General features: G+C 44.4%; 1 protein-coding gene across 1 annotated transcript; it reads right to left on the bottom strand.

The window, feature by feature from the left end:
* Positions 1-3,337: 3,337 nt before the first annotated feature.
* LOC139555798 (uro-adherence factor A-like) lies at positions 3,338-12,315 on the bottom strand. Its single transcript, XM_071369199.1, has 2 exons — positions 10,227-12,315; positions 3,338-4,026 (listed from the first exon to the last, which is right to left on the bottom strand). The coding sequence occupies exons 1-2, from the start codon at positions 12,313-12,315 to the stop codon at positions 3,338-3,340; spliced, it is 2,778 nt and encodes a 925-aa protein (XP_071225300.1).
* Between the last annotated feature and the right edge of the window lie 428 nt (positions 12,316-12,743).

The raw sequence follows: 12,743 nt of genomic DNA, 5'->3' as shown, positions 1-12,743 counted from the left end.
TTCCGTTGATCCTGACTAGTCTCCCAGTCCCTGCTGCTGAAAAACATCCCCACAGTATGATGCTGCCACCACCATGCTTCACTGTAGGGATGGTGCAAGGTTTCCTCCAGATGTGACGCTTGGCATTCAGGCCAAAGAGTTCAATCTTGGTTTCATCAGACCAGATATCTTGTTTCTGAGAGTCCTTTAGGTTCCTTTTGGCGAACTCCAAGCGGGCTGTCATGTGCCTTTTACTGAAGAGTGGCTTCCGCCTGATTGGTGGAGTGCTGCAGAGATGGTTGTCCTTCTGGAAGGTTCTCCCATCTCCACAGAGGAACTCCGGAGCTCTGTCAGAGTGACCATTGGGTTCTTGTTCACCTCCATGACCAAGGTCCTTCTCCCCCGATTGCTCAGTTTGGCCGGTCGGCCAGCTCTAGGAAGAGTCTTGGTGGTTCTAAACTTCTTCCATTTAAGAATGATGGAGGCCACTGTGTTCTTGGGGACCTTGAATTATCCAGAATTTATTCCCCAGATCTGTGGCTAGACACAATCCTGTCTCGGATCTCTACGGATAATTCCTTCGACCTCATGGCTTGGTTTATGCTCTGACATGCACTGTCAAATAGTCTTATATAGACAGGTGTGTGCCTTTCCAAATTATGTCCAATCAATTGAGTTTACCACAGGTGGACTCCAATCAAGTTGTTGAAACATCTCAAGGATGATCAATGGAAATAGGATACACCTGAGCTCAGTTTCGAGTGCCATTGAAAAGGGTCTGAATACTTATGTAAATAAGGTATTTCTGTTTGTCATTTTTTATAAATTAGCAAACATTTCTAAAAACCTGTTTTCGCTTTGTCATTATGGGGTATTGTGTGTAGACTGATGAGGAATTATTTTTACTTAATCCATTTTAGAATAAGGCTGTAACGTAACAAAATGTGGAAAAAGGGAAGGGGTCTGAATACTTTCCGAATGCACTGTATTTGTTTGAAATCTATCACGAGATGATTTCATTTCAGAGAGACAAATAATCATGTTTTTTTGCAAAATGCTATACAGTTGAAGTCGTATGTTTACATACACCTTAGCCAAATACTTTTAGTCTCAGTTTTTCACAATTCCTGACATTTAATCCTCGTACATACACTCAATTAGTATTTGGTAGCATTGCCTTTAAATTGTTTAACTTGGGTCAAACGTTTCAGGTAGCCTTCCACAAGTTTCCCACAATAAGTTGGGTGCATTTCGGCCCATTTTTCTTGACAGAGCTGGTGTAACTGAGTCAGGTTTGTAGGCCTCCTTGCTCACACGCTTTTTCAGTTCTGCCCACAAATGTTCTATAGGATTGAGGTCAGGGCTTTGTGATGGCCACTCCAATACCTTGACTTTGTTGTCCTTAAGCCATTTTGCCACAACTTCGGAAGTATGCTTGGGGTCGTTGTCCATTTGGAAGACCCATTTACGACCAAGCTTTAACTTCCTGACTGATGTCTTGAGATGTTGCTTCAATATATCCACATAATTTTCCTGCCTCTTGATGCCATCTATTTTGTGAAGTTCACCAGTCCCTCCTGCAGCAAAGCACCCCAACAACATGATGCTGCCACCCCCGTGCTTCACGGTTGGGATGGTGTTCTTCGGCTTGCAAGCGCCCCCCTTTTTCCTCCAAACATAACGATGGTCATTATGGCCAAACAGTTATTTTTTTGTTTCATCAGACCAGAGGACATTTCTTCAAAAAGTCCGATCTTGGTCCCCATGTGCAGTTGCAAACTGTAGTCTGGCTTTTTTATGGCGGTTTTGGAGCAGTGTCTTCTTCCTTGCTGAGCGGCCTTTCAGCTTATGTCGATATAGGACTCGTTTTACTGTGTAGTTTTGTATCTATTTCCTCCAGCATCTTCACAAGGTCCTTTGCTGTTGTTCTGGGATTGATTTGCACTTTTCGCACCAAAGTACTTTTATCTCTAGGAGACAGAATGCGTCTCCTTCCTGAGCAGTATGATGGCTTCGTGGTCCCATGGTGTTAATACTTGCGTACTATTGTTTGTACAGATGAACGTGGTACCTTCAGACGTTTGGAAATTGCTCCCAAGGATGAACCAGACTTGTGGAGGTCTACAATTATTTTTCTGAGGTCTTGGCTGGTTTCTTTTGATTTTCCCATGATGTCAAGCAAAGAGGCACTGAGTTTGAAGGTAGGCCTTGAAATACATCCACAGGTACACCTCCAATTGACTCAAATGATGTCAATTAGCCTATCAGAAGCTTCTAAAGCCATGACATCATTTGCTGGAATTTTTCAAGCTGTTTAAAGGCACAGTCAACTTAGTGTATGTAAACTTCTGACCCACTGGAATTGTGATACAGTGAATTATAAGTGAAATAATCTGTCTGTAAACAATTGTTGGAAAAAGTACTTGAGTCATGCACAAAGTAGATGTCCTAACCGACTTGCCAAAACTATAGTTTGTATAACAAGAAATGTGTGGAGTGGTTGAAAAACTAGTTTTAATGACTCCAACCTAAGTGTATGTAAACTTCCGACTTCAACTGTATATCCTCCACACTCTCTGAGAAACAAGTAGTACTGCTAGGTTTTACACAGTCTAATGTAACAAATAACTTTAATAAATAACGATACAAATGATACATTTCTGATGTCAATATTGTCAATCTAAAATAAATATTGAAATAAAATGAATCGGTAAAGTAATATGAGATCCGGGGGCCGATTGGCCATCTGGCAATTCTAGCAAATGCCATACGGGCTGGACAATTTGGGTTGGGTTGGCTTTGGAAATTGACACACAGGGTGCCTATAAACACAGACAGAGCACATTGTCACCTCAATCAAACCTTCCTGTTTTTTGGGCATTAAAACCATGATTTGGTCAAACAGTAAAGTGCATTATCCTCATGATTCCTGTAATGAAAGCGTCTGCCAAGCCCCTCTGCCTGTTTCATTGGGGCCTGGTGCTGGGATGAGCAAGCCACTCTCCTCTACCCCGATGCGCTCAAGAGAAGAAAGAAAAACATTTAAAAACGCAATTACTGGAAAAACACAGCTTTGAAAGCTTCGTCCATATGACCCTGTCGAAGCGAAGAGGATCGCAGCTTTCTGTGAGTCAATATTCAGCTCAATAGAAACTATTTTACAACCAAGATATTTGATATGGCTTTGCGATATGGAACAACGCAGATGCAGAATGTGCACCAGCCATTGCGAGGGCATATACCTATAGGTCTATAACTACTTAGAGTTAATATGTTTTGAGTTAAGCAATCATTTCTCTTTTTTTTTTTACACAAATGTGAAAAATTCATGGATATAGCGTTTTGGAAATAAACTTCTTCACACTCCTCTAAGGGAAATATCTACCACATCACTGACACTCACTCGCAGTGGGGAGAAAGGTGAGTCGATGGTGATGTCATCTTCCAGGGGTGTGATCCTGAGGAAGTCAACGTGTTTGGGGCGGGAGAGGCAAGATGGAAGGGAGAGAGACCGGCAGTAGGACAGAGACTCTTCCACCTCTCTCTGCCAGATCTCTTCCTGTCTCCTCAGGAACTCGTCTCTCTGCCAGATCTCCTCCTGTCTCCCCAGGGACTCGTCTCTCTGCCATATCTCCTCCTGTCTCCCCAGGAACTCATCTCTCTGCCAGGTCACCTCCTGTCTCCCCAGGGACTCGTCTCTCTGCCAGATCTCCTCCTGTCTCCCCAGGGACACGTCTCTCTGCCAGATCTCCTCCTGTCTCCCCAGTGACTCGTCTCTCTGCCAGGTCACCTCCTGTCTCCTCAGGGACTCGTCTCTCTGCCATATCTCCTCCTGTCTCCCCAGGAACTCGTCTCTCTGCCAGGTCACCTCCTGTCTCCCCAGGGACACGTCTCTCTGCCAGGTCTCCTCCTGTCTCCTCAGGGACTCGTCTCTCTGCCAGATCTCCTCCTGTCTCCCCAGTGACTCGTCTCTCTGCCAGATCTCCTCCTGTCTCCTCAGGGACTCGTCTCTCTGCCAGGTCACCTCCTGTCTCCTCAGGGACTCATCTAAAGAGAAGAGACAACCGGAACATCCGAGTTGGTAGAAGTTTAAATTTGGGATACATTTCATTTTAAATTCAATCAATTCAGGAAGTGACTTGAAATTCAATGAATGAATGGAAACCCCCACATAGAAACCATTCCTCTTAAGCTGGGTAGAAGTTGGTATTGTGTAATGTGCTTAACAAGTCCAGTTCCACCTTCTACTACAGTAATGCTTATTGGCCAAGGTTGACATCACCAGTTAATACTTCAACCTTCTGTAAGGCCATATCTTTCCCTAAGTTTCCTAATGCATTTCCTAATGCAAAAGAATTCATACAAATGAACTCTGACTGAGTGTAATAACCAGGGCACTACAGCACCCACAATACTGTATGGTTCTGTATAAAGTTAAGCTGTGGCGCCATCTTGAGAATGAGTTCTTCATGACCTTCTGAACATCACCTCAGTAGCCCCCAGTGGTGGAAAAAGTACTAAACAGTCATACTTGAGTAAAAGTAAAGATACCTTAAATAGAAAATGACTCAAGTAAAAGTGAAAGTCACCCAGTAAAATACTACTTAAGTAGAAGTCTAAAGGTATTTGGTTTTAAATATACTTAAGTATGGAAAGTAAATGTAATTTCTAAAATATATATTAAGCACACCAGACGGCACCAATTTTTATTTATTTTTATGGATAGCCATGGGCACACATCATTTACAAATAAAGCATTTGTGTTCAGTGAGTCTGCCAGATCAGAGGCAGTAGGGATGACCAGGGATGTTCTCTTGATAAGTGTGTGAATTTGACCATTTTCCTGTCCTGTTAACAAATGTACTTTTGGGTGTAAGGGAAAATGTATGGAGTAAAAAGTACAGTATTTTCTTTCGGGATGTAGTGAAGAAAAAGTAAAAGTTGTCAAAAATAAAGTACAGATACTCAACAAAAAAAATGACTTAAGTAGTACTTTAAAAGTATTTTTGACTTTACCCCACTGGTAGCCCCAGCCCATATAACAGCATGGAACTGTACTGATATTGTAAATAATCACAAGTCTAATCAGCTCATGTCCTTCCTGTTAACCTGTAATGAGATGTGAATGACTGAGATACACTACTTCACCAAAGGTTTGTGGACACCTGCTCATCGAACATCTCATTCCAAAATTATGGGCATTAATATGGAGTTGGTCCCCCCTTTGCTGCTATAACAGCCTCCCTCCACTCTTCTGGGAAGCGTTTCCACTAGATATTGTAACATTGCTGCGGGAACTTGCCACAAGAGCATTAGTGAGGTCGGGCACTGATATTGGGTGATTAGTCCTGGCTTGCAGTTGACGTTTCAATTCATCCTAAAGGTGTTCGATGGGGTTGAGGATCAGGGCTCAGTGCAGCCAGTCAAATTCTTCCACACCGATCTCGACAAACCATTTCTGTATGGACCTCTCTTTGTGCACGGGGGCATTGTCATGCTGAAACAGGAGAGGACCTTCCCCAAACTGTTGCCACAAAGTTGGAAGCACAGAATCGTCTAGAATGTCATTGTATGCTGTAGCGATTTCCCTTCACTGGAACTAAGGGACCTAGCCCAAACCATGAAAAACAGCCCCAGACCATTATTCCTCCTCCACCAAACTTTGCAGTTGGCTCTATGCATTGGGGCAGGTAGCGTTCTCTTGGCATGTGCTAAACCCAGATTTGTCTGTTGGACTACCAGATAGTGAAGCGTAATTCATCACTCCAGAGAACATGTTTCCACTGCTCCAGAGTCCAATGGCAGCGAGCTTTACACCACTCCAGCCGACGCTTGGTGTTGCGCATGGTGATCTTAGGCTTGTGTGCGGCTGCTCCGCCATGGAAACCCATTTCATGAAGCTCCTGACAAACAGTTATTGTGGCAACATTGCTTCTAGAGGCAGTTTGGAACTCGGTAGTGAGTGTTGCAACCGAGGAGAGACAATTTTTACGCACTTCAGCACTCGGCGATCCCATTCTGTGAGCTTGTGTGGCCTACCACTTTGCGGCTGAGCCGTTGTTGCTCCTAGACATTTCCACATCACAATAACAGCACTTATAGTTGATCGGTGCAGCTCTGGCAGGGCTTGTTGGAAAGGTGGCATCCTATGACGTGACTGTGTGCTCGATTTTATACACCTGTCAGCAACGGTTGTGCCTGAAATAGCCGAATCCACTAATTAGAAGGGGTGTCCACATACTTTGTATATATATAGTCTATGTGTGTGCCAGGTAGGATGATAACAGAGGGCTCAGCTGGTGAGGCTGTCTGGATAAAGATGTCTGGTTGGCAGGAATACCAGGGTGATGGACACTGTGTTAATTGGTCAGCCACATCGTGTGTGTGGCCGATGGCCATGCGGGAGCCAAAATCACCAGACGGCCTGTCTGCACATTGCTGTTATTCAACAGGCAGCGCCCAGCCAAAGAGACAGAGAGCAAAGACAGAGAGCAGAGAGAGAGAGCAGAGAGAGAGAGCAGAGACAGAGAGCAGAGACAGAGAGCAGAGACAGAGAGCAGAGACAGAGAGCAGAGACAGAGAGACACAGAGAGATAAAGAGATAGAGGGAGAGAAGGAGAGAAAGAGATAACATCCTCAATTCGTCGCGTCATGGACTCTACAAGGTGTCGAAAGCATTCCACAGAGACGCTGAGCCATGTTGACTCCAATGCTTCCCACGGTTGTGTCAAGTTGGTTGGATGTCCTTTTGGTGGTGGACCATTCTTTGTTTTCTTTTCTTTAAGGGGGGGGGGATCAGCTTAATATTGCGGAGAGATTGTTGTTTCCATCAATGTAATTGTCTGCATCATTTCCAATCCCCCATATCTTTTTTTGTAAATATATCCATATACATACACATATGCATACATATACACATATAAACATACACATACCTATATTGATATACATACTTTTTTAAATAATATACCTTTATTATTCCCCCCAAACCCTACCACCCTTCCCCCAATTGGAGTAAACTAATAAACAATAACACTTAGGCTTCTACCTTCAGTTTATACATCTTATACACATTTTACAGACACAATCTATTTTACAGTAGTTATATTTTGTTTGTTTTTAGTCCTTCCTCTATTTATGATGTTCATCCAGTGTGATTTCTATTTGTAACTGTGTTATTCCACAACATTTCTGAACCTATATACATTTTACAAACCCCGTATGTTTTATCTTGTTGTTATCTTATTGTTGTTATTGTTATTAGTCCCACTCTTCAGCTCCATTCAACCCCTCCTCCCATCTATCTCTCAACACCATCCATTTTGGATTTCTATTTGCCATGTATTTTCAACTGTGCTGTGATGCTTGACAAAAGTACTACACCTTTCTATTCCCATAGCTTCTACAGATTGTAAATTAAAAATACAAATTTTTTGCTAAAATAATTATTATATTATTGATTGATTGACTATGGCTTTTCAAATCCCCCAGTATTGCTATCTGCAGCGTTAGTTCTAGGCAAATGTTGCAATTCTTCAGCCATTCCTGGACCTGTGACCAAAAACGAGCTACATACGGACAATGCCAAAATAAATGATCTAATGACTCTGCCTCCTCACAGCAGAATCTGCAGAGCTGGGAAGATTGTATCCCCCATATATATAACATTCTATTGGTTGCACCTTCTACTTGCCTCTTCCATTTTTGTGGTAATGCTGCAATTAGTTGGTTGTAATTTTGGGTAGAGCAGACATTTCCATATGTCTGTGTTAGCTGCATGTGTGACATAACTCCACCAGTCCTATTTATGTTATCATTCACAAAAATTATACTTTTAAAACCTTTTTTTTTTATCAATTACTATATTTGAGTTTAACCACAATATTTGGTGTATTATTTGTTCTGTCTTTTCAGGTGGATTAAACTGAAATTCCAACCAACTTTCTAAGGCTTGTATAAAAAATAAAGATATTTTGGAGATTATTTCCTTTTCAAACAACCGAAAGTGAGCAGGTGTAATCTGAATAAAGGGGAAAAGGCCATTGTTGAACATAGGATGAGACATTCCTACCAATTGGTGGATCATTCTTGATACACACAGGAAACTGTTGAGCGTGGAAAACCCAGCAGCATTGCAGTTCTTGACACAAACCGGTGCGCCTGGCACCTACTACCATACCCCGTTTAATGGCACCTACTACCATACCCCGTTTAATGGCACTTACATCTTTTGTATTTCCCATTCACCCTCTGAATGACACACAATCCATGTCTCAATTGTATCAAGGTTTAATAATCTTTCTTTAATCTATCTCCTCCCCTTCATCTGCATTGATTGAAGTGGATATAACAAGAGACATCAATAAGGGATCATAGCTTTCTCCTGGATTCACCTGGTCAAGAGCAAGTGTTCTTAATGTTTTGTATACTCAGTGTAGATAGACAGCTGCTACTTTGGACCTGTGATTCTGTTAGTTTTCACACACGAGAGCAGAAGATGCTGTTACCAGTAACCACCTCTTATGCAAAAACTTGAATTCACTCCATTGCATAATAGTGGAGGGTGCATAAGATGGTGGCCCACAATGCACTTACCACACATTCCTTTTTTTGTTAAGTTCCTCCGTATTGTACATTTCTCTCCGTTCCATTTTGTTTTTGTATGGTCATTAGCAGAGTATACATGATCCCAATTTTAGCGTCAATACACCGGCAATTAATTTTTTAACAACTCAGTGGATAGCGCTAAAACAATTACATTATATCTGAATTCTTCCACCTTTATGAACGTTCGCCATTGGAGTTTATTTCAAACTTTGGGTTGTAACGACTAGTTTAAGACTGTAACCACCATTAGACACCTGGCCTTTGATAACTATACCTATAAGACCTTGAAGCTCCGGCTCAATCACACTGAACCATGCTGATTAACCCTGGGTTGCACTCATGACTGTTCCTTCCCATTGAAAATACCTCTGCTTTTTTTGTTCACACAAACACTAGTCCTTAATCCTGAACCTTGGATTGACTCCGGTCACTGCACATTCTATCGTGGCCTCCAGAGAGAGCTGATATCAGGTGCCCACTGACCCCATGCGTGAACACACACACACACACACACACACACACACACACACACACACACACACACACACACACACACACACACACACACACACACACACACACACACACACACACACACACACACACACACACACACACACACACACGCACCTCTGGTGCACTAAACATGGGTAGAGAGGATTGATGGTACAGATGTATGATCTGCATTTGAGACAGTTTGATACAACAGGACAATAATCCTGCAGCAACAGGAAATGTGAATTATTATGTGGATTATAATTAATGGAAAAATGTTTGTGTTTGATACATTTTTTGTAAGGGAAAATCAAGTCTGAAATTTCAAAGTGGAAATTACAAACTTCAGAAGTGTTTTTAAAACCTCAAATACACTTCAAGTTTAACATTTCCTGCATCAAATTAGGATCCTACATCTGTACTCTGGAAATGATGGCTCCATGCTGGTTGATGAGAGTTAACGGCCTAAAACGGAGTGTGATAAATTGGAAAGTAAAAAAGGCCCAGCATCCGTGTGTGTGTGTGTGTGTGTGTGTGTGTGTGTGTGTGTGTGTGTGTGTGTGTGTGTGTGTGTGTGTGTGTGTGTGTGTGTGTGTGTGTGTGTGTGTGTGTGTGTGTGTGTGTGTGTGTGTGTGTCAGAGACGTTTGTGTGTCAGAGACCTGCTGAGAAGCCTTGGCCCCTAACAGTCACCTGACTATAGAGAATGCAGAGTGGTTGAGGCAGAAACAGCAGATCACTAAGCGATGTGTAAACCTGACTGTCAGAACCTATGTAGAGCATCATAGAGCTCTGCTTTCCACTTATTCACCCCATCTATCTATCTGTCTGTCTGTCTGTCTGTCTGTCTGTCTGTCTGTCTGTCTGTCTGTCTGTCTGTCTGTCTGTCTGTCTGTCTGTCTGTCTGTCTGTCTGTCTGTCTGTCTGTCTGTCTGTCTATCAAGGGAGAGAAGCAACTTTTATTGTTTAAGGGTCAGTTAATTAACCTGTGCAGCTCAGTATACATCCTCAAAGACAAGAACACTGGATATTAGTTACGTAACAGAATGTGTCTTACTCCATTCTACGCAGTATGTTTTCCCCTTCTGTAAGCTTATTTTTCTTGTTATAATTTGGACATGATGAATTGCATAAGGTGACCACTCACCTGAAGACAGCACAGCGGACAAACTGGAAACACCTGGCTCAGCCCAACTGTAGTCGCCTTGGCTCTGGCTGTCATTCTGGTTCTGCTCATTCAGCCTCAAGTCCAGCCATGCTACTCTCTTCCTGGTCCCCTTTTTGTCCCCTACCTGTCCTCTGTTGACCTTAAAGTCACTGTTGTCACCTCTATTACTACTCCCACCTTGCAGGACAAGATGGCCTGGTGCCGAGTTCTTCGTCCTTCTCTGACCTTCCCCATCTCTCATTCTTCTTTCCTCGCTCATCTCCTCATCAGGCTGGGAGAGGGACCGAGGCAGGGGACAGCGACTGAGCCGGGGGCTGGAAAATAGGGAGGACAGAGGAGACAGGATGGGGGACATCATAGGGGACATGCTGTCAAAGCTACTGGAGGTCCTCGGGGACTCGATGTCCAAGAGAGAGGGCGAGGAGGGACGCTTCCATTCTCTCATAGGGTCAAAGGTCATGGTGTTGCCGTTGGAGAGGTCAATGGGATCCCATGACGATTCTGGAGAGGTTTGCTCTAAGTTGAAGTTCCAGGTTGTTTCTCTGAACTCTTCTCTACACCTCACTGCCTCCCAGTCCTCGTCTTCCCCCAGACCCTCCATCCTCAGGGCTCTCCGCAGGCTCTGGCTCAACGCCTCACCCAGGGAATTAATCTCCTCAGCTGGGAGAGGATCTTCCAGAGTAGTCCCCCAATCCTGGTGCTCTGGCTGGAGCTGGAGAGAGGATTCATGTTTGGTCTCAGACACTGACTCTTCTTCAGACACATCTGGCGTAGAGGTAAATAGTTCAAAAACACTCCCCTCTCTCCCTTCTTTGATCCAGTCAGCGCTGGTGAGACTGACCCTCCATATGATCCCCTCCACCTCCTCAATCTTCTCCATCACCCTCCAGGCTGCTTTCCTCCTCTCCATCTCTATCTCCTCACACCGTCGCTGGGCTGACCTCTCCATCCTCCACCCCTTCTCTGCTCTGCCTCCCTCCTGGCTGGGGCTCAGGGCCTGGTTGGTCCCCCCCTCTGGAGACTGCCTGGTGCTGTCCTGTGAATCCTCTACCTCTTGAGGTTTAGATGGGAAGGGAGAGGTGTTACAGAATTCGTTGTCGTACTCTGAGAGCTCCGTCTCTGAGTCAATGTGAACAGGCTCTTCTTTCAGAGTTACAACTTCTCGGGGCGTGTGAGAACTGTAGTGGTACTCAAATGGGAGAACTTTGTTCGGAGAACAAGAGCGGTTCTCAGAGAGTAGAACCCCCCTGAGGGAGTCCAGAACAGCGCTGGAGGGACCGGTGCATGGCCTCTTTGCTCCCCGTGTCATAGTTGGACTCTTAGAACATTTCTCCCTCTCTCTGCCTCCCTGGACAGTGTCCGTCTTCTCCTTGTCTTCTCCTCTCATGACTGTATTCCTTCTCTCTGTGAAATTAGAGTTGGAGACACCATCAGAAGGATAGGCTGGACTCGACTCCACTGCACCCCACTGAAGCGTCTCCTCGGCTGGGTGAGCGCTCGTCTTCCACAGCCTCTTCAGCCTCATTCCCCTGGAGGTCGCTGCTGTCCGTGGGGTCCCAGGGGACAGGGTGAGGGTGTGCTGGAGGCTACTGGTGCCGTTCAGCCCCTCAGTCCTCCTTCTCCTGGTCGCCTGGGGGTCTGGTGGTAGTCTGGCTGAGCAACCATCTTGGCTCTCCAGAGAGCCCAGGTGCCTGAGCTTACCTCCCTGGTTCCCCATCCCAACCCTGGCCTTGCACTCCGAACAGAGAGGTAGCAGGTGGAGGTCAGCCAACCAGTTGAGCTCAGAGTCTGACGATGATCCTAAACCATCCGCCTTGCTGTTCTCCTCAAAACTCTGTTTCTGTTTTTTAAACCCAAGTTCTTCTGACTGATCCCCCTGCACTGTCTCAACTGGCCCCTCCTCTGTTGGATGGTGGGAAATGATTGGTTGAGCCCTAAGAGAGGCGGTCTTGTGAAGGGAGGAACCGGGGCCCCTTCGGATAGGGGTGGGGGTGAGGATGAACGGCCTCACAGAGCTCCTCTCCCTGATGGGTTGGTATAGACGCAAGGTGCTGTGGGTCCCTTCCATGATAACACCTGCTGTAGTAGTAGTTGGCATGTAAACTGGCTGAAAAGTGTCTTGAGGTGTCTGAACAATGTAGTCTAGAAGCTCGTCAAGGGACTTTCTTCCGTTTCCTTTGGAATGGTTTCCTCCTAATGAAAAAGAGATGATTGGTTATGTTAGGATATCTTTCGGGCATGAGTTGTGGACGGTTTTCTTCAGGCAAGGTAGATGAGTGGATTAGAATGGAGTATAAGCGCATACGTTCATGAACAAGGAAACATTTTTATGTAAACATAAAACTTTTTTGAAGAGCGAAAACATCCCGTCTGTCGCTTCACAGAGCATCTGACCACAAACTTACTCTGCCAGAAATAGAAACCGTGCAAGATTAGATTATAACGGATGAGATATTATATTATCTCAGAGAGACAAAGAGACAGACAGTGAGAGTA

This window comes from Salvelinus alpinus, chromosome 27 (genome assembly GCF_045679555.1).
Source record: "Salvelinus alpinus chromosome 27, SLU_Salpinus.1, whole genome shotgun sequence".
In the NCBI taxonomy this organism is placed as follows: Eukaryota; Metazoa; Chordata; class Actinopteri; order Salmoniformes; family Salmonidae; genus Salvelinus; species Salvelinus alpinus.
Note: the sequence above shows the minus strand (reverse complement) of the source record. Positions and strands in the feature narration are given on the sequence as shown.